General features: G+C 43.2%; 2 protein-coding genes and 1 long non-coding RNA gene across 4 annotated transcripts; 2 read left to right on the forward strand and 1 right to left on the reverse strand.

The window, feature by feature from the left end:
* Window positions 1-436: 436 nt before the first annotated feature.
* On the forward strand, window positions 437-4,484 carry LOC110611293 (MDIS1-interacting receptor like kinase 2-like). 2 transcript variants are annotated; one of them, XM_043954545.1, is made up of 3 exons: window positions 438-3,274; window positions 3,377-3,655; window positions 3,947-4,484. In XM_043954545.1, the coding sequence occupies exons 1-3, from the start codon at window positions 907-909 to the stop codon at window positions 4,342-4,344; spliced, it is 3,045 nt and encodes a 1,014-aa protein (XP_043810480.1). In that variant the 5' UTR covers window positions 438-906; the 3' UTR covers window positions 4,345-4,484. The 2 variants fall into 2 exon arrangements, with proteins under 2 accessions (XP_043810479.1, XP_043810480.1); XM_043954544.1 differs by having other exon boundaries at window positions 437-3,655.
* On the reverse strand, window positions 3,767-10,606 carry LOC122723179. Its single transcript, XR_006350115.1, has 2 exons — window positions 10,500-10,606; window positions 3,767-3,910 (listed from the first exon to the last, which is right to left on the reverse strand). It is a non-coding gene; the product is annotated as an uncharacterized LOC122723179 (long non-coding RNA).
* LOC110611294 (MDIS1-interacting receptor like kinase 2) lies at window positions 7,690-11,052 on the forward strand. The gene is made up of 2 exons (XM_021751518.2): window positions 7,690-10,412; window positions 10,536-11,052. The coding sequence occupies exons 1-2, from the start codon at window positions 7,715-7,717 to the stop codon at window positions 10,922-10,924; spliced, it is 3,087 nt and encodes a 1,028-aa protein (XP_021607210.2). The 5' UTR covers window positions 7,690-7,714; the 3' UTR covers window positions 10,925-11,052.
* Window positions 11,053-26,688: the final 15,636 nt, after the last annotated feature.

Genomic DNA, 26,688 nt, shown 5'->3' on the forward strand with positions numbered 1-26,688 from the left:
ATAGGTATTTCTGGGGCCTCCGAGCTACCGTCTCTATTTAGTAGCCGACTCTTTAGAATCTATGACCCTTAAGGCTAGAAACAATAGTGGGAGCAATGCCCTCCCTCTTCGTAATCTTTAGTAGTGGAATTGGCAAGTCTGTAGCTGAGTTTTGGTTTCTGATATACTCTTTCTCCTTTTGGTCTCCCTTCATAAATGCCGCATCTTGGATCAAGTCTCAAATTCTAGTATTAGTTGAATCTATTTTCAGAGCTTCAATCGGATGTCATTGGAGGATTCGCAAGTGTAACTATGGACGCCTCCTCCTTCCAAGGAGGTGGGGTTTGGGGTTTCATGTCTAAAAAAGTAAGATACTTGACTAATGATTTAAATAAAATACGGGGTCCCGAGTTGAGGCATTATTTACACTGGTCCCAGTGAGCGACAAGCACCGGCTCTCTCCATTGTCCCACTGAAGCTCTGAAAATAGACTTTTGTGAATCCTCCAATATCTAGGGACGCGTCCACAGTGGAGGATTCGCAAAGCACTAGCTAGAGCGACAAGCACTTGCTAGTGGAATTGACAAGCATTATTTAAACTGGCCCTCCTATATCCGTCCAAACTAAACGACAAGCACTAGCTCTCTCCATCTACAACCACCAATGCTTACACATTTCTAGTCTTATCAGCTTCCTCAGAGCCAATTTGACGAACAGCTTATAGGTGTCCTTACGAACACAAATCTACGATGCCCCTTTTGACTCTTTCACTAAATACACAGGCCTACACTTCCATCATAAAGATATGTTGATTAGACAAATCTACGATTCCCCTTTTGACTCTTTCACTATGTACACAAGCCTACACTTCCATTATAAAGATATGTTGATTAGATTCCCAACGAAGTCTAAATTTGAGGCTGTTTGATGCATCTTCTTCAGCCATTGCCTCTCAATCCCCATTTTCTGTTTTCACCCATGTTTCCATTCTCACAGTTCATGGCTTCCAACCTACAGAAATCACTCTGCTTATTTCCATCACTCCTTTTCCATCTTATTCCTCTCATGGTATTTTCTGTTCCTGTTCTTGCTACTTCATCAACCGGTGCTGCTGTACAATCTCAAGTAACAGAAGCAGATGCTCTTCTGAGATGGAAGGCTTCTCTTGATAATCACAGCCAATCTTTTCTGTCTTCTTGGAGTACTACTGCAGGAAGCCATTGCTTTTGGTTTGGTATACACTGCAATGAAGCAGGAAACGTCTCCAATATAAGCCTTACAGATTCTGGTTTGAAAGGTACTCTTCAGAGTTTCAGCTTTCCATCATTTCCCAATCTTGTCAAGCTTAACCTTAGTAATAACTCTTTCCATGGGAACATTCCTTCTCATATTGGCAATCTATCCAAGCTCAACATCCTTGATTTTTCTGTCAATGAATTATCTGGTTCCATTCCCCAAGAAATTGGGATGTTGAATTCTCTCATTTATATTGATTTATCAAACAGTTTTCTCACTGGTACAATACCAGCTTCTATAGGGAATTTGACAACATTACCAATTCTCTACATTCATATGAACCAACTCTCAGGCTCCATACCTCAGCAACTTGGAATGATGAAATTTGCCACTGCGATTGATTTTTCGGTAAATAATCTCACTGGTGGCATCCCAACTTCCATAGGAAACTTGACAAATCTACGGGTTCTTTCTCTTTATGGCAACCAACTTTCTGGTTCCATACCTGAAGAAATCGGCATGCTCAGTTCACTTACAGAACTTGCTTTGTCAAAAAATAATCTCACTGGTCCAATTCCAGCTTCCATAGGAAACTTAACGGAATTATCTTATCTTTATCTTACTGATAACCAACTTTCCAACTCCTTACCTAGAGAAATTGGGAAGTTGACAAAGCTAACTACACTCTTCCTTGAAATGAATGAACTTTCTGGAACACTCCCTTCAGAGATGAACAACTTCACTCTTCTGGAAGTTTTCATAATATATTCTAATAGATTCACTGGCCAGTTACCGCAAGACATTTGCATTGGTGGATGTCTCAAGTCTTTTGCTATTAATGGAAATGATTTCACGGGTCCCATCCCAAGAAGCATGAGAAATTGTAGCAGGTTAATGAGGCTCCATCTTGAGGCAAACCAACTCACTGGAAATATATCTGAAGATTTTGGCACGTACCCACAGTTGAACTTCATGGATTTGAGTGATAACAGATTCTACGGTGAGCTTTCGTGGAAATGGGAAGGTTTCAGCAATTTGTCAACGCTGAAAATCTCGAATAATAATATTTCTGGGATAGTACCAGCTGACATTGGAATGGCAGCTCAATTGCATTTGCTTGATCTCTCATCAAATCACCTTGCAGGGATGATTCCAAAGGAATTGGGGAAGTTAAGATTGTTCCAACTTTCCCTTGATGATAACGAACTTTCAGGTGGCATTCCTGAAGAAATTGGATTGTTATCTGACCTTGAGCGTGTTAACTTGGCAGCTAACAATCTAAGTGGACCAATTCCTAAAAAACTTGGAGATTGCTCAAAGCTATTGTTCTTGAATCTCAGCAAGAACCAACTCTCAGAGAGTATTCCTGTAGAGCTTGGAAATTTAGGCTCTCTTGAAAGCCTTGATCTTAGTCAAAATTTGTTAACAGCAGAGATACCACCACAACTCGGAAAGTTGCAAAGGATGGAGCTATTGAACCTCTCTCACAATTTGTTGTCAGGTTCCATTCCAACTACTTTTGATTATTTATCAAGCCTGACTGTGGTTAATATATCCCATAATGAGTTAGAGGGACCAATTCCCCACAATAAAGCCTTTCAGGAGGCTTCATTTGAAGCATTTCAAAACAACAGACACCTGTGTGGCAATAACACTGGACTAGAGGCATGTGTCTCAGTTGCAATCAACAAATCTATCAGAAAAAAGGACAGTAAACTGGTTCTTGTTATTATCATTCCCCTCATTTGCAGTCTGTTTCTACTTGGTGTCTTGGTTGGGGGTTTCTTGGTTCTGCGCAAAAGAATTAGAAGCAGAGAAACTAACTCAGGGGAAGGGGAGCCAAGTGGTGAAGATATTTATGCAATATGGGGTCGTGATAAGGATATGCAATATGAAAACATTGTTGAGGCTACAGAGGATTTCAACTCCAAGTATTGCATTGGGGAAGGAGGATATGGAATTGTCTACAAAGCTGTCCTGCCAACAGGTCGAGCAGTTGCTGTAAAGAAGCTTCACCAGTCACAAAATGGAGAGATAACTGATTTCAAAGCGTTTAAAAGTGAGATTTGTGTGTTGATGAACATTCATCATCAAAACATTGTTAAGTTGCATGGTTTTTGTTCACATCCCAAACACGCATTTTTGGTTTATGAATTCATAGAAAGAGGAAGTTTAAAAAATACTTTAAGCAATGAAGAACAAGCAGTGGAGTTGAATTGGTTTAGGAGGCTAAATGTTGTCAAGGGGATAGCTAATGCATTGTCCTACATGCACCATGACTGCTCTCCTTCAATCATCCATCGAGACATTTCCAGTAACAATGTTCTGTTGGATTCAGAATTTGAGGCTCATGTCTCTGATTTCGGAACAGCTAGGATCTTGATGCCAGACTCGTCAAATTGGACCTCATTTGCAGTCACATTCGGGTACTCAGCTCCAGGTACATTCTTCGGCTCACCTATTTATGTATATGAACTTTAACAAATTTTCTTTTTCCCCTTTCTTGTTTTAATGTTATCACGAAGACTTAATTGTCAAATGGCTAGAATCATACAAACTAAGATCAGTACAGTTATTACAATAAACGATCAATACAGTTAAACAATAAATGCAATCAACTTTTGCATAGGTTTTAATCAAAAAAATGATCACTTTGCATTGTATTTACACAATGAGTTGCAATGCTACTGAAAACCTGCAAACTAAAGTGTGTGATTGGATGCTTTTGCAGAGCTAGCTTACACGATGATGGTGAATGAAAAATGCGATGTTTACAGTTTTGGTGTGGTGACAACTGAAATTCTAATGGGAAGACATCCAGGTGATTTCATTTCATCTCTTTCATCATCATTTTCAATCCCCTCCTCCTCGCTGATGGATGAAAATACACCACTCAAGGATGTGATTGATCAACGCCTCCCAACTCCTCAAAACAAATCTGCAGAAGGAATAATACATATTGCACGAATAGCACATGCATGCTTGAATGGCAACCCTCAATCTCGGCCAACCATGAAACAAGTTTCTTCCCACCTAATGGATAAATGGCATCCATTGGCTAAGCCATTCTCTGAAGTAAAATTGGGAGAGATTTATTCTTTCAAGGACGACTCAGTAGTTAAGCCTTAGGAAAACAAGAATGTTTGAAATGCTGTATGTATGAATACATGTTTAGTTTCATGCTTCACCCTCTTTGACTGCCGTTGTATTATATGCTCCTATATAGAAAACTGCAAATATGTAATATTAATGTTACTGGCATCTTCATCTTGCAATTACTTTGATGTTTCACTTTCTGATGAAATGGCAAGTAAAATGAATAAAATTCAAAAAACAATTGCTTCCCATACATTAAAGAATTATGTTTAGGGTATAATTCGTATGTTTGTTTCTGAGTGAAGAAAAGTCGTGCAATGTCAATTTCTCTATTATTTGTGTATTTTGTTTTTCCTAGATAAAGTCATAAGCTATATTCATTGGTACTTCTTTTGTTTTTTAACGTTATTCATATTTTATGGAGAAAATTAGCGACAGATACAGTAGAGAGAGAGCAAGGAACGATACCAAAAACATACGGCCTGATCCCAAAAAAAAAATAAAACCCTTCCAAAACCAATCCAACCCAAACTCTCGAAATGTCAAGCAGCATTGTTCCGGACAACCACTATCTTCGCCAATAAACCAAACCCAACAAAAATCAAACAGCATCGGGTTAGAAGGATTCACACACATCCTCATAGAACTCCTTCAATACTTGAAGGAAAACAAGCCATAATTAAGGAACTGGGACCACCCAAACCAGCTGTATGCCAGTCAAACTTGGCTTGGTAACGCACAGTTTCAGGAGGTGTGGGGCGACTCTTGTCGGCGTCTCCTCTCTTGTAGCCTTAGGAGAAGCCAAAACATGATTGTTTGGCCGTCGATGTCCCAAGAGGTCCCACCACAGAACACATGCTAAGACTTCGTCCGAGCAAAGAAAGCTTTCGCCTCCATATCTACGAACACACCATCTCTTTTAAACCCCAAGATCTGCAATAATAAACCAAGAAAAAAAAATAACTAGACTCTTGGCAAAGCAAGAACCATCGCCGGAGAAGCCGCTCTACCGAAAACAACAAAAGGTACCTTTAGAGTAAGGGAAGCAACCCATGAAAAACCTCAGCTGAACCGAGAAACTAGAAAAGGAAGATGAAACAGCTGAGGAAAAGTTGTGAGGAATTTTTCATTGTTCATTCTCCTATCCAATTAGCTTTCAGATCTATAAGGCTAAATGTTTCCTAAGTCTGCCACGTCATTGGCATGCGGATAACATTTTAAACTTTTTTTTGCCCTTTTGTCAATAATTTAAATTATTTCTCTTTTTAATATTAAAAGAAAATCATTAAAAATAACATTAGTTAAAAGAAATATGGCTTGATATTTTTATTCATTATTTCAATTTTTGTAATTATTTAAGTTATTTTAATTTTTTAAGAGAATTTAAGTTATCTTAATTTATTAAGTAAGAAAAATCATTTTTATATTTGATATATTTTAAATTTTTCTTTATTAATAAAAGTTACATTTAAAATTAATACATATAGTAACTAATACAATTAAGTAATAAAAATAATATATAATATTTTTTTAATAAATAATAAAAATATCAATTTCATCGTATAAAGACTTCTGCAGCATCCTTTGCAAGTCCAGCATGGTTATTCAGATGTTGATTGCATGGCCTACCAACTCTTTGGGTGCTACGTGTGATTGAGGCTTGTGCTTCATGCTAAGCCTCTCCTGCTCACCCTGATTATTTTGGATATCATTTCTGCTGAAATATCCATAATTAAAACCGGATTGTGATTGATTCAGAAAGAAATAAATGCTGATAGTAGATGGCTGTAATAGAACTAGGTATTATGTTTGGAGTAACTAGGTATTATGTTTAAAGAGGTTAAATTTTCTTATGATTACACTTACCATCAGATTAAATTTCTGTTAGTTAATTCACATTTTATTTGACATTACATCAATATTGTTTATTGCACGGGCATTTAAAATATTATATTAAAATGAGTTGGGAAAGATTTGACTTTTAAGTGCGAGCCTTAACAAGATTAGGGGTGTTGATGTTCAACTTAGTATCCTATTGATCATATTTAATATTTCTCTGATTTATGAATCTCATTAATTATATATTAATTAAGGTATTTTTAAAAAAAATAAAAAAAACATTATGTGATTTTATAAAATTTTTAGCCCAAGACTTCATATTTATTTTGAGTATATCATTTAATTTTAAATTAAAATATTATAATATGAATTCCACATTAATATAGAAAGAGAAATTATGACATCATACGATCGAATACTATTTTAATATAAAATTGAATTATAAATTTTAAAATAAAAAATTAATAAAATCACATATTATTTTCTTTATATTAATAAAAAAAGTCATTCGCTCTTCTTTGTTTGCATGAGAGTAATTGTGATGCAGAGTAATTAACTTTAAATTTTATAATAAATTTAAACCGATTTTAACTTGTGATGCAGAGCAATTAATTTTAAATTTTATAATAAATTTAAACCGACTTTAACTTTTACTGCAGACGTTTCTTAAAGGTCTATAATAGCTTTTCAAAAAAAAATTTGAAACGCACGGTTTTAAAATATATGACGAGAGTTATGGTTTGAAGTAAAAATTTCATGTTAATTTTATGATTTTATTATTTTTTTATAATTTTTTAAAGTAAAATTTTTATTATTATAAATAGTTATTTTGTTAATTGTTTGAGATTTTTTTTAATTTTTAAAAATTTAATAAAATATTTTGATTTTTAACATTTTGTTTGTTAAATTTTATTTTTTTATTATTGATTAAAATTTCTAAAGAATCTAAACAATTATTTCAAATTAATTTAATTTGATTAATGTGCAATTTTATATTTAATTTTGTATCTAAATATATATTTGGCCACTTCTATCACCATCCTCGATGCTAATTTGAGGAACAGCTTATAGGTGTCCCTGCGACAACAAATCTACGATGCCCTCTTGACTCGTTCACTATATATATAGGCCAAAACTTCAAAAGCAAAAAATTCCTTCAGTGGCATTAATAACAGGTAAGACTTTGGCTATCGAGAGCTTGACGGAAATGAGTTTTTTTTTTATCATCGTTAAATTAAATATTTGTTAGTGATTTCGTACATTTATTATATAAACTTTAATTAATTAGACACAAATTTTGATTTAAACATTTTATTTAATGGTTAAAATAAATTCGTTCCTATATTACAAGGAGCTGCCCATAAAAAAATATAATAATAAAAAAGAAAATTTTTGCACAATAAATAACTGAATATTAAGTTTAACCGTTTTGCTGTTGACTTTGAAACTTTCCATTCTCAAGCGGAAAGTTCTAAAATTAAATTCCCAACAAAATCTAAAAATTAAGATACAATTACCACATCAAATGATGCATATTCTCAATCCACATTTTCTGTTTTCACCCATGTTTCAATTCTCACAGTTCATGGCTTCCAAGCTACAGAAATCACTCTGCTTATTTTCATCACTCCTTTTCCATGTTATTCCTCTGCTGGTAATTTCTTTTCATGTTCTTGCTACTGCACCCACTGCTGCTGCTGTTCAATCTGAAGCCGTAGAAGCAGATGCTCTTCTGAGATGGAAGGCTTCTCTTGATAATCATAGCCAATCTTTTCTGTCTTCTTGGAGTACTACTGCAGGAAGCCATTGCTTTTGGTTTGGTATACACTGCAATGAAGCAGGAAACGTCTCCAATATAAGCCTTACAGATTCTGGTTTGAAAGGTACTCTTCAGAGTTTCAGCTTTCCATCATTTCCCAATCTTGTCAAGCTTAACCTTAGTAATAACTCTTTCCATGGGAACATTCCTTCTCATATTGGCAATCTGTCCAAGCTCAACATCCTTGATTTTTCTGTCAATGAATTATCTGGTCCCATTCCCCAAGAATTTGGGATGTTGAATTCTCTCATTTATGTTGATTTATCAAATAGTTTTCTCACTGGTACAATACCAGCTTCTATAGGGAATTTGACAACATTGCCAATTCTCTACATTCATATGAACCAACTCTCAGGCTCCATACCTCAGGAACTTGGAATGATGAAATTTGCCACTGCGATTGATTTTTCGGTAAATAATCTCACTGGTGGAATCCCAACTTCCATAGGAAACTTGACAAATCTACGGGTTCTTTCTCTTTATGGCAACCAACTTTCTGGTTCCATACCTGAAGAAATCGGCATGCTCAGTTCACTTACAGAACTTGCTTTGTCACAAAATAATCTCACTGGTCCAATTCCAGCTTCCATTGGAAACTTAACAGAATTATCTTATCTTTATCTTACTGATAACCGACTTTCCAATTCCTTACCTAGAGAAATTGGCAAGTTGACAAAGCTTACAAGACTCTTTCTTGAAATGAATGAACTTTCTGGAACTCTCCCTTCAGAGATGAACAACTTCACTCTCCTGGAAGTATTCATAATATATTCTAATAGATTCACTGGCCAGTTACCGCAAGACATATGCACTGGTGGAGGTCTCAAGTCTTTTGCTATTAATGGAAATGGTTTCACGGGTCACATCCCCAAAAGCATGAGAAATTGTAGCAGCCTAGTGAGGCTCCATCTTGAGGCAAACCAACTCACTGGAAATATATCTGAAGATTTTGGCACGTACCCACAGTTGACCTTTATGGACTTGAGTGATAACAGATTCTACGGTGAGCTTTCATGGAAATGGGAAGGTTTCAGCAATTTATCAACGCTAAAAATCTCGGATAATAATATTTCTGGGACAATACCAGCTGACATTGGAATGGCAGCTCAATTGCATTCGCTTGATCTCTCATCAAATCACATTGCAGGGATGATTCCAAAGGAATTGGGGCAGTTAAGATTGTTCCAACTTTCACTTGGTGATAACGAACTTTCAGGTGGCATTCCTGAAGAAATTGGATTGTTAACTGAACTTGAGAGTCTTAACTTGGCAGCTAACAATCTAAGTGGACCAATTCCCAAAAAGCTTGGAGATTGCTCAAAGCTATTGTTCTTGAATCTCAGCAAGAACAAGCTCACAGAGAGTATTCCTGTGGAGCTAGGCAATTTGGGCTCTCTTGAAATTCTTGATCTCAGTCAGAATTCGTTAACAGCAGGTATACCGCCACAACTCGGGAAGTTGCAAAGAATGGAGATATTGAACCTCTCTCACAATTTGCTGTCAGGTTCCATTCCAACTACTTTTGATTATTTATCAAGCCTGACTGTGGTGAATATATCCTATAATGAGTTAGAGGGCCCAATTCCCCACAATAAAGCCTTTCAGCAGGCTCCATTTGAAGCATTCCAAAACAACAGACACCTGTGTGGCAATAACACTGGACTAGAGGCATGTGTCTCAGTTGCAATCAACAAAACCATCAGAAAAAAGGACAGTAAACCGGTTCGTGTTATTGTCATTCCCCTCGTTTGCAGTCTGTTGCTACTCGGTGTCTTGGTTGGGGGTTTCTTTGTTCTCTGCAAAAGAATCAGAAACCGAAAAACTAACTCAGAGGAAGGGGAGAAAAATGGTGAAGATATTTATGCAATGTGGGGTCGTGATGAGGATATGAAATATGAAAACATTGTTAAGGCCACAGAGGGTTTCGACTCCAAGTATTGCATTGGGGAAGGAGGATATGGAGTTGTCTACAAAGCTGTGCTGCCAACAGGTCGAGTGGTTGCTGTAAAGAAACTTCACCAGGCACAAAATGGAGATCTGACTGATTTCAAAGCTTTTAAAAGTGAGATTTGTGTGTTGATGAACATTCGTCATCGAAACATTGTGAAGTTGCATGGTTTTTGTTCACACGCCAAACACTCATTTTTGGTATATAAATTCATAGAAAGAGGAAGTTTAAGAAATATTTTAAGCAATGAAGAACAAGCAGTGGAGTTGAATTGGTTCAGGAGGCTAAATGTTGTCAAGGGAATAGCTAATGCATTGTCGTATATGCACCATGACTGCTCTCCTTCAATCATACATCGTGACATTTCCAGTAACAATGTTCTGTTGGATTCAGAGTTTGAGGCTCATGTCTCTGATTTTGGAACAGCTAGGATTTTGATGCCTGACTCATCACATTGGACCTCATTTGCAGGCACATTCGGGTACTCGGCTCCAGGTAAACTTCTTCTGCAAATGAACTCAACTCTTACAATAAAAGATTTAAGATCATACTTTATATATGACTTGTAATGATACTGAAAACCTGCAAACTAAAGTGTGTGATTGGATGCTTTTGCAGAGCTAGCTTACACGATGATGGTGAATGAAAAATGCGATGTTTACAGTTTTGGTGTGGTGACAATTGAAATTTTAATGGGAAGACATCCAGGAGATTTCATTTCATCTCTTTCATCATCATTTTCAATCCCCTCATCCTCGCCGATGGATGAAAATACACCACTCGAGGATGTGATTGATCAACGTCTCCCAACTCCTCGAAACAAAGCTGCTGAAGGGGTAGTTCATGTTGCACGAATAGCACATGCATGCTTGAGTGCCAATCCTCAATTTCGGCCAACCATGAAACAAGTTTCTTCTCACCTAATGGATAAATGGCATCCATTGACTAAGCCATTCTCTGAACTGAAATTGGAAGAAATTATTTTTCTTCCAATAAGTCATCAATAGATAAGCCTTGGGGAAAATGTTTGTGATGTTGTGTGTTAATCTCCATTCTTCACACTCTTAAAGACTGCCCTTCATTATATGCTGTGTGTATTAATTTTACTTTCAATAATACATTTTTAGGAGTGATTATGAAATTATTATCTTAATATTGTTGAAATAATAGTTTGGTAATCATTTAAAAGTAAGAGCAAAGTTGTTTGATGATTTATCCTATTAACATTGAAAATGCATAAATATCCATAATGCATTAATAGAAATCAAACTTTTTACTTTTTGTCAAATTGGCTGAGTTGATTGTTATAAACATTGGTGTTAAAAAATTTGATGACCGCTGGGTTTCTCCATCCCGGTCAAGGGTCAGGCCCACGACAATAGCCCATCATCCGAAAGCCCACACACCCTCTGCACTGACAGGTCAGGCCCATTCGATCCTCGACACCAGGCCCCCTCTGAATTTCTCAACCAGGTCGGCCCAGCCTTCACTGCTCCTTAGACCGACCCCTTTTGGGCCCAGCTCTGTTCCTATCTTCCGGCCCAGCCCGAAACCAGGAAGAAGATTCATCCACCTGCCTTGTGGGTTCATCTACACACGCGCAGGGAGAATCAAAGGCCGTTACGCATGGAGCAGAGATCCGATTCCCTCATACGTCCGTATCAACGTAGCAGGAACAGGTGGACCAATGATATACGTTCTGTTAGCACGTCACTAGCAGACAAAAGGAAACATATAAAAGGAGAAATAGTCTCCTCCAGTTTTACAGAACCATTGTAAAACCCTATTTTCTGGATCTCAGATCATCAATTGGCACCGTCTGTGGGGACGAAGGAGATCTTTTCATCACCGGAGTTCCACTCTTAACAAAACCCACTGAGATCCACGATGGCTAATCACAATGAAAGCAACCTTAACATCCCAAATGACCTGAGCTCTGCCCAAGAGGGGCAGCAGTTCTCCTTTTCTAGCCCTACAACACTAAATAACCAAACACCCATTCCTCTCAATCTCTCGCTAAGCTTGGCAGGGAATGCTCCCACCGCTACCTTATCCAACCAGGACCTTCAAATCATGGCCCTCCAACTACAGAACACCGCCCACTGGTTGGGGCAGATAATGCAACACAGGGGCCTCAGCACCCCGATGAGTACACTCCCAGTGGTAGAAGAACCCCAAACCAATGAGCCCCAACCTGCCCCTGACCGCCTTCAAACCAGCAGCCGTGATACCGGGGAAATGGGGAGAAGAGCCGGGGAAGAGGAAGAACCGGAGGCCCGAGTCCATGGAAGGAGGGTGAGGGAGCTGATAGAGAATGATGAGGCTGACAACTATTCCGCCGGGATAACCAGGTGCACGAGAAGTGAAGCAGAGGAGGAGGAATACCGCTTAGAGAAGAAACTCAGGCCGGAAAATGAGAATGTGGACCAAAAACTGCAGAAGTTGAGAGAGCAGCTCTTAGCCGAGCCGGGAAAGAAGGATCAGAGCCAAACCTCCCTGCCCACTTCTTCACCTTTCTCAAGGTGGGTGCAGCAGGAGACTGTCCCTAAGAAGTTTATGATGCCATCAATGGCGGCTTATGACGGAGCTGGTAACCCGAGGGAGCATGTCATGAACTACAAGACCTTCATGGAGCTGCAAACTTTATCGGATGCCTTGATGTGCAAGGTATTCCCAACGACGCTCTCGGGGCCAGTGCGGGCGTGGTTCAACAGCCTTGAGACCGAAAGCATTGGAAGTTTTGGAGATCTGGCCACTCACTTCATCAGCCGGTTCATTGTCGGGGTGCCAGCAGATAGGAAGACGAGCTATCTAGAAACAGTAAGGCAGAGAAAGGATGAGTCGCTTAGGGAGTATGTCGCTCGTTTCAATACGGAGGCCCTGCAGATTCCCGAGCTCGATGAGGGAAGGGCGGTAGAGGCCATGCAAAAGGGGACGACCTCAGCCGAGTTCTTTGGTTCATTAAGCAGGAAGCCTCCGACCTCACTGGCCGAGCTGATGAAGAGGGCTGAGAAGTATATAAGGCAGGATGACGCATTGGTGACAAGCTGATTCGCCAAGGGAGTGGCAAGTAAGGAGAAAGCCCCGGAGGAAAGGAGGCCGGAGAAGCACGAGAAGAAACATGGCAAAAGGTCTGAGCCCTACAGATAGCCCTGGGAGCGAAGGGACCAAAGACCTTTTCCTCCCCGGGTCTCAGAACAGAAGCCACTCCCTTCGTGGGTTCCGGAGAAGCCAACCCCATTTAATGCCTCTAGAACCGAAGTGCTCATAGCTGTCCAAGACAAGGAATTCTTACAATGGCCCAAACCCTTGAAAGCGGAAGCCGACCAGCGAAATCCTGACAAATACTGTCAGTTCCATCGTACTCATGGCCACGACACTAATAACTGTTTCCAGTTGATCGCAGAAATCGAGAGGTTGATAAAAAGGGGACACCTGAAGAACTTCGTGAAGAAACCGGAAGGACAGAGACCTCAGCCCAATCCTGCGGTCCAAACGCCGAGAAGAACGGGAGCTAACCCTGTAAATGATGGGTCCAGTGGGACCATCAATATGATCGTAGGAGGCACAGGGGGTCGGATGAGCCGAAGGGGGAAAAAGAGGAGTAGAGAAGGAGAAAACAGCAGTGCTGAGGTCATGCAGATTGTCGAACACTCTTCGACGACCATCACTTTCTCCGGAGGATGCTCAGAGTGTTCAGATGCCTCACGACGACGCCCTTGTCATTGAAGCTGTCATTTATAACTACCGGGTGAAGAAGATCTTGGTGGATGACGGAAGCAAGGTGAACCTGCTGCCTTACCGAGTTTTCCAGCAGATGGGAATTCCTGAAGAGCAACTGGTTCGGGACCAGGCCCCGATTAAAGGGATTGGAGGAACACCAGTGACGGTGGAAGGGAAAGTAAAGCTAGCCCTTACTTTGGGAGAGGCACCAAGGACTCGCACCCATTATACGGTGTTCCTGGTAGCTAAACTCCCCCTGACCTACAACGCGATCCTGGGAAGACCTGTGCTGTTTGATTTTGAGGTCGTCACCAGTATCAGATATCTGGCGATGAAGTTCCCAACAGAAGCAGGGGTGGGAATAGTCTGGGAAAGCCAGGAGGAAGCAAGGGCAGTATACCTAGCTACGGTGGCAGAGCCGAGCCCAACAGAGGAAAGGCTGGATTCAGAAGTCTTAAAGGTCAGGGACGAGAAAACAGAGGCCAGGACAGAGCCGGTGGGGGAACTGGAGACTTTTCCCTTATCAGAGGTAGAAACAGATAAAGTCTTCAGTCTCAACGCCGACCTCACCAAAGAGCAGAAAACTGAGGTCATGGCCCTGGTCCGAAGTCACGCGCCAAGCTTCGCCTGGAAGCCTTCTGACATGCCCGAAATTGATCCCGAGGTGATGACCCATAAGCTGAATGTTCTCCCTGAAGCCAGACCGGTAAAGCAGAAGAAGAGGGTGGTAGGAAGGGAAAAGCAACAGGCTACCAGGGAGGAAGTGCAGAAGTCATGTACCCGCAGTGGTTAGCTAATTCTGTACTAGTCAAAAAGGCCAATGGCAAATATAGGATGTGCATAGATTTCACTGATCTAAATCAGGCTTGCCCTAAAGATTGTTATCCCCTCCCTGATATTAATAAAATGGTCGATTCTACGGCCGGTTTTGATTATATGTCGTCTTTGGATGCAATGTCGGGTTATCATCAAAACCCAATGGACAAGTCGGACGAAGAAAAGACCCCGTTCATAACAGAGGATGGGACTTATTGCTATAGAGCCATGCCTTTCGGATTGAAAAACGCCGGGGCAACTTACCAAAGACTGATGAACAAGATCTTCAAGGATCAGATCGACAGAAACGTAGAAGTTTATGTGAACGATATGGTGGTCAAGAGCCTAACTTTCCAACAGCACGTGACAGATTTGAGGGAGGTATTCAGAATATTAGATCAATACAGAATGAAGCTGAATCCAGCGAAATGCGCCTTCTTCATCAGAGGAGGAAAATTCCTGGGATACATGGTGAGTGGGAAAGGCATCGAGCCCAACCCAGAGAAGGTAGAGGCCATATTGAATATGCCAGAACCGACCTGTGTGAGGGACGTCCAGAGATTGACCGGGAGAGTAGTGGCACTTAATCGATTCATGTCGAGGTCGGCAGAAAAGTATTTACCATTTTTCAAGAAGTTGAGGAAAGTGCCAAACTTCGAATGGACAGAAGACTGTCGAGAAGCCTTCAAAGAACTCAAGAGTTATCTCAGCTCGCCTCACGTGCTCAGTAGTCCCGTAGAAGGTGAAGAACTTCTGATATATCTGGCAGCCTCTGAACAAGCAGTCAGCGCCGTATTGGTAAGGGTGGAAGAAGGAGAGCAGAAGCCTATTTTCTATGTCAGCAAGGTGCTTAAAAATGCCGAGGTCAGATATTTGAATATTGAGAAGATAGCATACGCTCTACTACTGGCAGTCCGAAAGTTCAGGGTTTATCTGGAAAGCCACCAAGGAGTAGTAATGACAGATCAACCCTTGAAGAAGATTCTACATAGACCGGAGACCTCAGGCCGGATGCTAGCATGGTCCATTGAGATTAGTCCTTACTGCCTGGAGTATCGACCTCGAACAACTATAAAATCTCAGGCCCTTGCCGACTTCATAGCAGAGTGCACATTTAGTGAGGAACAAGGAGAATCGTCTCCGGAAGTATCGGGGAAAGAAAGAAAGGAAGAACTCACCCAAAAGTTCAGCTAGAAATTATATGTAGACGGGGCTTCAGGCGCCGGGGCAGCGGTGCTGGAATAATGCTTAAGGGGCCTGGAGAATTTAAGGTTTGCTACACCCTACGCTTAGAATTTCAAGCCTCCAATAATATGGCAGAGTATGAAGCCCTAATAAACGGGATGCTGGTGGTAATGGAGGTAGGAGCGGCCGATCTCGAAGTAAACAGCGACTCACAACTGGTGGTCAATCAGATAACTGGGGCATATCAGGCCAGAAATCCCACCATGCAGAGCTACCTGGCAAAAGTAAAAGCAATAGAGGCTGAACTCATAGATCGGGGAGTTCCCATCAAATTTCAAAGAATACCACGGGAAGAAAATGAGGAAGCAGACCTGCTTAGTCGGTTGTCCAAAGAAGAATTAGAACAACTCCCCGATAAAGTGTACATACAACACGTCCACACGCCTGCTTTTAGTAAAACAAACACGGTGTTGCAGGTGGAACAAAGCCCGACTTGGATGACCCCATACCTAGAATACCTGGAGAGGGGAAAGCTCCCCGAGGATAAAAACGAAGGCAGAAAGATAGCAGCTCGTGCTGCCAATTACTAAGCAGTAAGAGGGACCTTATACAGAAAAGGGAAATCCAGCCCGTGGCTCCGGTGTGTGAGCCCGGAAGAGGCTACAAAGGTGATGGAAGAAATACACAGGGGAATGTGCGGAGCTCACGAAGGGGCAGGGACATTAGCCAATAAAATATTTAGGCAAGGGTACTACTGGCCCACTGTTAAAAGCGAAGCAGAAGAGTTTGTCCGAAGGTGCGATGTATGCCAGAGGTTTGCTAACGCCATCAATGTCCTGGCTACTCCTCAGTCCAGCATATCCAGTCCATGGCCGTTCTCACAATGGGGAATAGATATCCTGGGACCTTTTTCCAAAACCACGGGACAGAAAAAGTTCGTAGTAGTGGCTGTGGAGTACTTCTCAAAATGGCCAGAGGCGGTGGCAGTCCCCACAATCACAGCCCGGCAGATGATAGACTTTGTGTGGGCTCATATCATCTGCAGATTTGGCATACCAAGAGTGCTTATCTCAGACAATGGCAGACAATTCGATTGCAATACCTTCAAAGCATTTACGGCAAACATGGGCATATGGCACAAGTTTTCTTCGGTGGCCCATCCTCAAACCAATGGCCAGACAAAGGTCACCAACCGAGCAATCCTCCAGGGGCTGAAAAAATGACTGGATGGGGCAAAGGCGAATTGGGCAGACGAGCTCAACAGCATCCTGTGGGCACTCCGAACCACCCCTAGAGCATCCATTAAAGAAACGCCCTTTGCACTTGCTTACGGCACAGAGGCCGTGGTCCCAATCGAGTTACAGGTCCCCACACATCGAATCCAGTTCAACAACGAAAGCTCCAACGAAGATAAATTAAGAAGCAACCTGGATGCCCTAGAGGAAATCAGGGAAGAAGCTCAAGTTCGAACTGCCGCCTATCAACAAAGGGCAGCTCGTTATTACAATCAAAGGGTCAGGGAAAGAAGCTTGAAGGTGGGAGATTTGGCCCTGAGAAACTTGGAGGCTACGGAAAAAAGAGCAGCAATGGGCAAATTGGCACCGACCTGGGAGGGCCCGTTCAGGATAACAAAAGTGGTCAGACTAGGAGTATATCGAATTGAAGATATGCAGGAAAACCCTGAGCCCCACGCTTGGAATATCCAGCACTTGAAGAGGTATTTCCCTTGAAATATTTGTAAAGAAAAATATTATACTCTAAAAAGCCCAAATGAATAAAATAACGCCATTCTTTACACAATGATGTTATCTCTATTATGAATGTCACTTCTCTCTTAAAAAGAAAGAACAGAATATGAAGACCCTGAGACACAGAGACCTCAGAGGTAAAAGACCGGTGGCGCACAACCTTAAAAGACCGGGATCCCCTAGAACTCCCGGGAAAATAAAGAAGACCGGGATCCCCTAGAACTCCCTGGAAAACAAAACAAAAACGGCCGGTGAGGATCTTAAAAGACCTCCCGGAGCATGAAGACCGGGATCCCCTAGAACTCCCGGGAAAACAAAGAAGACCGGGATCCCCTAGAACTCCCGGGAAAACAAAACAAAAATGGCTGGTGAGGATCTTAAAAGACCTCCCGGAGCATGAAGACCGGGATCCCCTAGAACTCCCGGGAAAACAAAGAAGACCGGGATCCCCTAGAACTCCCGGGAAAACAAAATAAAAATGGTCGGTGAGGATCTTAAAAGACCTCCCGGAGCATGAAGACCGGGATCCCCTAGAACTCCCGGGAAAACAAAGAAGACCGGGATCCCCTAGAACTCCCGGAAAAACAAAACAAAAACGGCCGGTGAGGATCTTAAAAGACCTCCCGGAGCATGAAGACCGGGATCCCCTAGAACTCTCGGGAAAACAAAGAAGACCGGGATCCCCTAGAACTCCCAGGAAAACAAAACAAAAACGGCAGGTGAGGATCTTAAAAGACCTCCCGAAGCATGAAGACCGGGATCCCCTAGAACTCCCGGGAAAACAAAGAAGACCGGGATCTCCTAGAACTCTCGGGAAAACAAAATAAAAAAGGCCGGTGAGGATCTTAAAAGACCTCCCGGAGCATGAAGACCGGGATCCCCTAGAACTCCCGAGAAAACAAAGAAGACCGGGATCCCCTAGAACTCCCGGGAAAACAAAACAAAAACGGCCGGTGAGGATCTTAAAAGACCTCCCGGAGCATGAAGACCGGGATCCCCTAGAACTCCTGGGAAAACAAAGAAGATCGGGATCCCCTAGAACTCCCGGGAAAACAAAACAAAAACTACCGGTGAGGATCTTAAAAGACCTCCCGGAGCATGAAGACCGGGATCCCCTAGAACTCCCAGGAAAACAAAGAAGACCGGGATCCCCTAGAACTCCCGGGAAAACAAAAAAGACCAGGATCCCCTAGAACTCCTGGAAAAACAAAACAAAAATGGTCGGCAAAGGTCTTAAGAGCCTCCCAGAGCAAAAATTCCCAATATCATGTGCAGGGACAACTCATAAAAACACAGCTCCGATCTCACGCGAAAGAGGAGTCCTAAGCTACCAATGAAAAACCAGATTCTGACCTCCCGAAAGAGCTCGGGGAACAATAGCCAAGAGCGCCACAGCTCCATGCCGACCTCAGAAAATGAGCTCGGTACTACATCAACCTCGCGAATTGACTGCTGGCACTGAACTAGCTCAACTAGCCTAGAGAGAGGTCTAAACAGCAAAGAGCCCGGAAAATACTCAGGGGTACAAGAAGCATTGCATACTGTAGACATAAAAGCCTAAGTAAAGAGCAAAGAACCAAGCTCCCGGCTCGGATAGACTCGCAACTTGCAACACTCAGGTAGAATGAAGCTAAGTATAGAGGAAGTAACATAGAACCGAGCTCCCTCTAGGAAAAGGCCCATAAATGCAGGAACATATAGGAGGATAAACGAGGGCAAAGGACTGTGCTCACAACTCGAATCAGTTTGCCATGAACAAACATTTAGCAAAAATAACTCAAGAAGAAGGAAAACGACAAAGGCCGACCTCCCCGTCCCAGTGGAGCACGCAGATTAAGTTGCACCGCCTGACGAAAGGTCACCTCGAGGAGGACCAGACAGCCGAGCTCACAACCAGAAAAGCAAAGAAAAATCGCCTAAAAGGAAGCCGTGCAAGTACAAATAAAGTACAGGGATTTACTCCCTCACTATTCATGTAATAAATACTGAGGAAGTAAAGGGGCAATCCGAGGAAAATCTAATGACACGAAGCAGATAAAACCTCAGCTCTAGTCTCTGTCAAGACAGAACTAAAGGCAGAAAGACAAGTCCTGCTCATCATCGAGACAGGTACATGATCTGGTTTACTATTACTCAGCAAAGGTTGTGCGCCCGAGCTCACATTAGTAAAGTAACGAGACAGAACTCACGAGTGCAACTAGCCCAACTCGGAGAGAGCTTATGGATGAGAATGCCTGGTGAGATTAGAAACGTTTATAAGTCAGAGACTAAGTCCCTGGTTAAAATTTTCAGCCTTGATTAGCTGAGAGAAAAGGAATGAAAAATGATGTAGTCAATTCCTTACAAAGTTTATTAAGCACAGCGTAAGTCTTTCTTGTCAAAACTTTAAAATTTAGACAAGTTAGACTGTTTAACAGAAAAAGTAGTCCAAGTAAAAGAAATTAAAATTTCATTAGAGAAAAAAGATATTACAACCTATTTATCTGATGAGGTCGAAGGAAAAATAGTCCTTAAGGGACTTACATTTCTAAGAATGTCATCGCCTACACTATCTTTATTTACATTTGCATTTGAAGGAGATCTGGCACCCTCCAATTCAGATCTCCCAACGCCAACAACAGGCGCATTCTCCAGCCCTGGGCCGGGGTCACCCCTTTCAGGCTCGGGGTCGTCTCCTTCAGTTCTGAGGTCCTCCATATCTTCCCTGTCCAGCTCGGATTCTTCCTCAGAAGACCAAGCTGCAGTGCGAGAGGTCCCTCTAGGCAAGGGGAAATCATCTTCCCCATATAGCACATTCTCGCCATCAGAATCCACTTCGGCAACTCGAAGTTCTGCCAGAGGAGTATTAGGAGCATGTCTGGCTTCTCTTAAACCCCGATTGTAGCCAGTCCGGAACATGCGGAAGGCTTTCTGCCAAATAGCAGTCTTCATCTCTACAGAGGCTTTATACTCCGCAAGTCGTGACTCACAGGCCTCAGCTATAACTGCCTTCAGCTCAGGGGAATCCTTATAGTCTTGGAGGTGAGCTTCACAGGCCTGCTCAATCTTTCTTTTTAGCTCATCCGACTCCTGATACTCCACCAGACGCTTCTCGCACTCCAGCTGGATCTTACCCTCAACATGTCTGGCTACCTCGAGCAGGGCCGAACATTTACGTTCTAAAATCCTGACTTCATGGCTAAGCTGTTGATTACACAGTTTGGACTCCTCCGCCGATGAAGCCAGATTTCTGATACATTCAGAATTCGTGCTCAGCTCCTGCTCAAGGACCTCCACCCGAGCTAGGGCCATCTCTTTTTGGATATCCACCTTATCCAGGTGAACTTGAAGTCTTTCTGAATCAACCTTCAGGGCCTCATACTGGCGATGGACCTCATCCTTCTGGCTTACAGCCTCATCCCTCTCACGAAGGACCCCCACCATGGAGGACAGCTGCTTCAAAACCCCCTCGCAGCGGACCTCAGCGGCAGCTGCCCTCTCGTCTGATTCCTTTAAAATTTCCTGGGTGTGAGACAACTCTACTTCCAGGGATTTAGCATGTTCATGTGCCTCGGCTGTTCTCACATCAGCCCTTTTGAGAGCCTCCAAAGCTGTATGTAACTCGAGTTGGAGAGACTCGGAGTGCTCTCGAGCAGCTGTGAGATTGCCTCTAGCGTCGCCGGTAGCAGATAAGTTCTCTTCCAGGCGCGCCTCCTCAATCCGGCGATTCACAGACTCCCGGAGAGAATGGTCGCGAGCATCTACCTCCATGAAGAGGCCTGTCACCTAGTACAAAAGAACAACCATCAAAAGTAAGAAATAAAGAGAACCAAAAGAGAAACAGAAAGACAATTTACCATCAGAAGCATCTCCCTAATTATCTCCCCAAGCTCCTCTCGAGATCGAGATCGGAACGACGCTTGTTCCCTAGTAGAACTGGCTAGAAGACCAGTGAGAGCAAGCAGGCATTGATCTGAGGCCTCTGTAATTCCACCAAACATCCGTTCTTTAAGGATTTCGGCGACTACACTAGCCGGAAATTGATGGGTGATGTCCTCCGCGTTCAGAATGTCGTTGTCAAGAGCAGACAACAGAGGTACAACGGGAACACCTTTTTCTTTCCCAATAGGAGGGAGGGCTGGAGATGATCCTTTGGAAGCCCTGTGCTTCTTCCGAGCAGGAGCTGGGGCAAATGTTTCAGGAGGGGAGGGACGCTTATCCCCGGTCTTCGCTATGACGCCCCCAAACCCAGATCCAATCCCCACGGGGGTAGGGGTATCTCTGGTAAGAGCCTTTGGGACACTGTCCTCAACAAGAATGACCTCCATTCCCATCCCAGGAGCCTCCTCTTCAATAATGGGGGACTCAAGTCTTCCCCTTGGTGCCTCCTCAAAAGAAAGAGCAGGATTCGACTTCGTCTGTTCAATGTCCCCTGCCTGCTTCACAACAACTAAAGAAGTTTCTTGCGCATCCTCCGTAGAACCCTGATCAGACTTAGGCTCCTGAACAGGTTTCAGAGTAGAGGCCGACCTGCCACGGCCAGATGGCCGAGAGGATCTGGCACCACGGGAGCTCGGCTTAGGAGCTCTAGAGGAAGCTCTGGCAAGAGGTCGGCTAATCTTCCTAGAAGACACAATCTGAGCCATCTCTTCAGCGACTTCAGGCACGCGACGCCCAGCCCGAAGGGCATCTAGGGCGGCGTTCATGCTTTCCCGAGACAGAACTAAGTTTTTTGGGGGTGTAATACCCGGCTAGATTCCGGCATCGGAATCTCTACCTTCCGGCGGAATCTCCATTGGAATCAGGAATTCTGAAGATGCCAGAGGCTTCTAGAGGGGTAAAATGTGTTTTCTAAAAGGTTTTTACTGATTTCATGGTTTTAAATAAAAAAAAAGAGGATTTGAGTTTTGAAATGAAAAGACCAAGGAGGCGTTTGCCAGGTTCGGCCGCCGAAAGTGAAGTTCGGCCGCCGAACATGGAAAGGCTTCGGGAGTGCTTTTGGCCTCCGAAAGTCTTGTTTGAACGAGCCAAGGTTCGGCCGCCGAAAGTCAAGTTCGGCCGCCAAACATGCATGAGTTTAGGGGGCACGTTAGGCCGCCGAAGGTCTTTGACCAGGCCACCTATAAAAGGCTCTCAGATCGGAAATGGGCGAGTTTTCTCCCCATTCTCGAGCTCAGGTGAGTTTTTGTCCTCCCTTGGCCGTTTTCATGTTCTTTCTTCATCTCCTTCATGTTTTCATGAGTTCCATGGTTATTTTGAAGAGTTTTAAAGCTTGGATCAAGTTTTGGGAGCTTGGAGCTTTTGGAGCTTGGATTCTCCACACCTCCGAGTTAGAGATCACACCACCCTCGATCTTCAAGAGGTAAGTGTAGATCTTTGCTTCCCTAGTGTTTTTATAAAGTTTTATGAAGGTTTTAATGGTAGAGTATGGGTAGATATGCATGTTAGGAGTTATGTGGGTTTTATGCCCAATGTATGTCAATGTATGATTATATGTGTTTATGTGATGATATGTTGTTAGTTTATGCTAGTTTATGCTTGTGGGAGTGAGTATGCATGATGGGAAGAGAGTATGTGAGGATTTGGTTGTTTTGATGGTTTTGGCCTATGTGGGTCATAAGCTATCTATGTATGTTTTGATGTTGTTTTTGGAGTTTAATCAAGTTGTTAAGCTCCTTTGTGCATGGTTAAGGGTCTATGCATGTTTTGGTAAAGTTGGGTGTTTGTTTTGGGGTGTTGGAAGGTTTGGGAGGCTTAAATGCATGAGAAGCTGAGTTCTGCCCTTCTGGGAAGAACTCAGGTTCGGCCGCCGAAAGTGGCTTCGGCCGCCGAACCTGCCTTTGAACGCATGGATAGGCCGCCTAACCTTGCCCCCGAAAGTTGAGTTTGGCTTGAAAGCAGACTTTCGGCCGCCGAAGGAAGGATTCGGCCGCCGAAGGTGCCTGACTTTCGTCTCTGGAGTGGGACTTTCGGCCGCCGAAGGTGCCGCCGAAAGTGCCCGAGTTTCGTCTCTGGAGGGAGGGTTCGGTCGCCGAAGGTGCCGCCGAAAGTGCCCTGTCCAGCCTTTTCATGGTTGTTTTCTATGCATGTTTAAGTGATGTTTTAAGGGGTTTTTGGGTAGTTGTTCTTGAGTTGTTTAGAGTGTGTTGGCACCTCATTCGAGTCCACCTGTGTAGGATCGGACCCGAGGGATCGAGGAGGCCATCAGTGTTAGCAGTTGCCGAGTCGGTTCAGCGTCTGCCAGAGGTGAGTAGAACTAAACTTAATCTTTTATTTTAACGAAATCAAATGCCTAAAGCATGTTCATGCATCATGTTTATATGTAATAGGTTGTTTGCACTAGTTTCACGAATATGGCGCATTGCATTATTTGATGTTGATTCAGGAGGTTTGGACCAAGGCGACTTCAATAGCCCATTTCTGTCATTGAGTCTTGGGTAAGTCCTTTGAGAGCCGGACAAGTACATATAGGAAAGTCCCTGTGAGCTCTCTGTGGACTAGGTACCCCGTCATGTATGTGAAAGTCCTGTGTGAGCTCCTTTGGGGGAGCCGGGCACCGACAGAGGGAATTTTGAGGTCATGTCCGATCCTTGAGAGTAAAGGATGCTAGCAAAAAGGAACTCTCAAAAACAATCCGTGGGGAATATTTATCTGCATGAGCCCCGAGACGGACCAGGTTATGTGATTTCTTTGTGTTATGACGCATTTCATGAGAGCATGTAATTAATGAACTGTTTTCTTGTTTCTACTCACTGGGCTTTTTAGCTCACCCCTCTCCCCTAACCCCAGTGTTGCAGGTTTGAGGTTGATCGGGAAGTCTCAGAGCAAAGGTTAAGCTTATGTAATAGTTTTAGATTAGCACTTTTAGTGTGGACATGTATTATAATTGAGATAATGCTTTGTAAGAGAATGTAATGTAAAGTAAGAGTTATGTTTATGGATTAGTACTGTGCTTGGCCCTAAGACTTGGTTAGTCCCTGTTCAATACATGATGTATGTTATGCTAGATGTTGAGTTGTGTTGAACTAATCTTGTGGCATGTGTTGTTTACCACGTTATGTTATGGATGAGGACCCTAGTAGAGGTCTTATGTTTGTGGTTTGATGCATGCACAGGTTAGGTTCTAGTTCTTTGGATGTATCCCAGCTTGATGTATGTTATGTTGACCCAGCTAGAGTTTTGAGGGCTCTAGAAAAGGGGGTTTCTTTATGTTTTCAGTTATGTTGCATACAGGTCAAGCTCGGTATTTACATCAGATGTTTCAGTTTTTATGTTGATGTTTTGATCATGTATGGGAATTGACCAGGTGATAGGAGGTATGTTTGGCTTGCTACGGGTCCCGGCGGCCTTAAGCCGATCTGGATCCTAGCGCCGGTGGCGGTTCGGGTCGTTACAGAGGGGTATCGGTTTCCGGGCTGTTACAGAGTGGTATCAGAGCTTTGGGCCTCGAGAGTACGGTGTGTTGCACATCGAAAAGAGGTTGGCTTAGAGGTCATAGAAGGGCAAGCACAATAAGAAAGATCAAGAGTAGAATCATGTCAACTAGGATAGGATGTTGAGTCCTGTCTTGTATGATGATGTGATATGCCATGATTTTATGCATGTGCATTAATGTTATGTATGTATGATATGTTGTAGGTTCATGTGTTTTCATATGAACCGTATAATGCTAATGATTGATTGTATGCTTGTGTGTTGTTCTTCAGAGGAGCCAGAATGCGAAGTGCTCGTCGATCTGTGGAATCGACTGGAGTTCCATCTGAGAGGGAAGGTATGGATACCTTTCCCCTTGCTCTGCCAAGAGCGCAGTCGTGGGGAGTCGGCAGATGGGGAACATCAAGGGACCCTGAAAGGTCTTTTGATGTAAGCAGAGAAGGCATGGCTCCAAGAAGGATGTCAGCTAGTATGAGGGAAGTAGAGTTGGAGGTTCAGAGAAGGGATGTCAGTTTGGGAATCAGAGTGCCAGAGGAAGGCATGGGAGATTCTCAGGAGGATGCTCAGACTCAGGATTCTAGGATTTCAGGTTCAGGAGGGATTGATCCCTCCACTTTGAGTACAGCCTCCACGAAGAGCAAGAAGTGGGGCAGAACCCTGAGGGGGAAGAAGAAGAAGTTGTGGAGACGGTTGAAGTCTAGTCTGGGATTAGGTGGTGGTTCGAGCTCTGGCTCAGGCAGTTCAAGATGCATGAGGTGCGGAAGGCCGCACAAGGGAGTCTGTCTGATTGGGACTAATCTATGTTTTAGATGCGGTCAGGAAGGGCACATGGTACGTGAGTGTCCCATTGCGCCCTGGTTGGCTCGGTCTCAGCCAGTAGCTTCAGCCATGTTTCAGGTTAGTGGTCGAGGTAGAGGAAGAGGGTCAGCCTTTTCTTCTGAGGGTTCCCATGGAGAAGGTCCGTCAGCTCCAGCTCGGATCTTCATCCAAACTCAGCAAGGGGCAGACACATCGAACATGGTGGTGTCAGGTACGCTCACTTTTAGATGTTCTGATGTGTGTGTTTTTGTGAACCCTGGTGTTTTTCTCTTTCTTTAGTTGCTCTAGGAACCGTTGAGAGGTTGAGTTGATAGCTTCTGGGCTAGAGTGTTCTCTTTGGGTTAGTGGACCCGAGTGTGATCCATCTGTGGTAGAGTCAGTCTGCCGGTCCAGTTCTGTGTCAGTTGAGGGTAGATGCCTTCCACCCGAATTTGAGGTCCTAGACTTGACTGTCTGGACGTCAGTTTAGGGTTGGACTGGGTTTTTCTACTCGTAGTGCTATCTTGGTCTGCAGAGACAAGATAGTCAGGCTCATAGGACAGGATGGGTCAAGGGTTTTCTTCTGAAGGAACACAGTAGGGATGCCTAGAGGTCTGATGTCAGCCTATCAGGTTCGTAGGGTACATAGGAGGGGTTGTCAGAGGGTTCTAGCTCTTGTTTGAGAGTTTTGCAGTCAGGTCAGGGAACCAGCCTCAGTGTTAGTTGTTTAGAGAGAGGTAGTAGTCAGAGTAGAGGCGAGAGCTTGGTAGATAAGGAGTTTTATCCGACCTAGTACCTCACCCTGGATTGCTCCAGTGTTGTTGTGGGAAAAGCAGGATGGATCCTTGAGATTTTGTGACGACTGTAAGCAGTTAAACAAGGTCACTACCAAGGGCAGGTATTCCCATGCAGGATGGATGATCTATTGGGACAGCTAGTAGGAGCTGTTTGTTTTCCCAAGATAGATCGGAAATCCGGGTACTACCTGTGAGAGTTAGAGTTAGTTTTGGGTTAGCAGTGAGAAGAAGCCAGTTAGTGAAGATGAAGAGAAGAGTATGGATCAGAGTAGCGCAGCGGAAGCTTGTGGA

This window comes from Manihot esculenta, chromosome 3 (assembly GCF_001659605.2).
Source record: "Manihot esculenta cultivar AM560-2 chromosome 3, M.esculenta_v8, whole genome shotgun sequence".
NCBI lineage: Eukaryota > Viridiplantae > Streptophyta > Magnoliopsida > Malpighiales > Euphorbiaceae > Manihot > Manihot esculenta.

Bases quoted from the DNA above. Each gene is read 5' to 3' on its own strand.
- LOC110611294 (XM_021751518.2), top strand. From the start codon at position 7,715: ATGTTTCAATTCTCACAGTTCATGGCTTCCAAGCTACAGAAATCACTC. The intron at 10,413-10,535 runs GTAAACTTCTTC...ATGCTTTTGCAG, and splicing joins ATTCGGGTACTCGGCTCCAG to AGCTAGCTTACACGATGATG.
- LOC110611293 (XM_043954544.1), top strand. From the start codon at position 907: ATGCATCTTCTTCAGCCATTGCCTCTCAATCCCCATTTTCTGTTTTCA. The intron at 3,656-3,946 runs GTACATTCTTCG...ATGCTTTTGCAG, and splicing joins ATTCGGGTACTCAGCTCCAG to AGCTAGCTTACACGATGATG.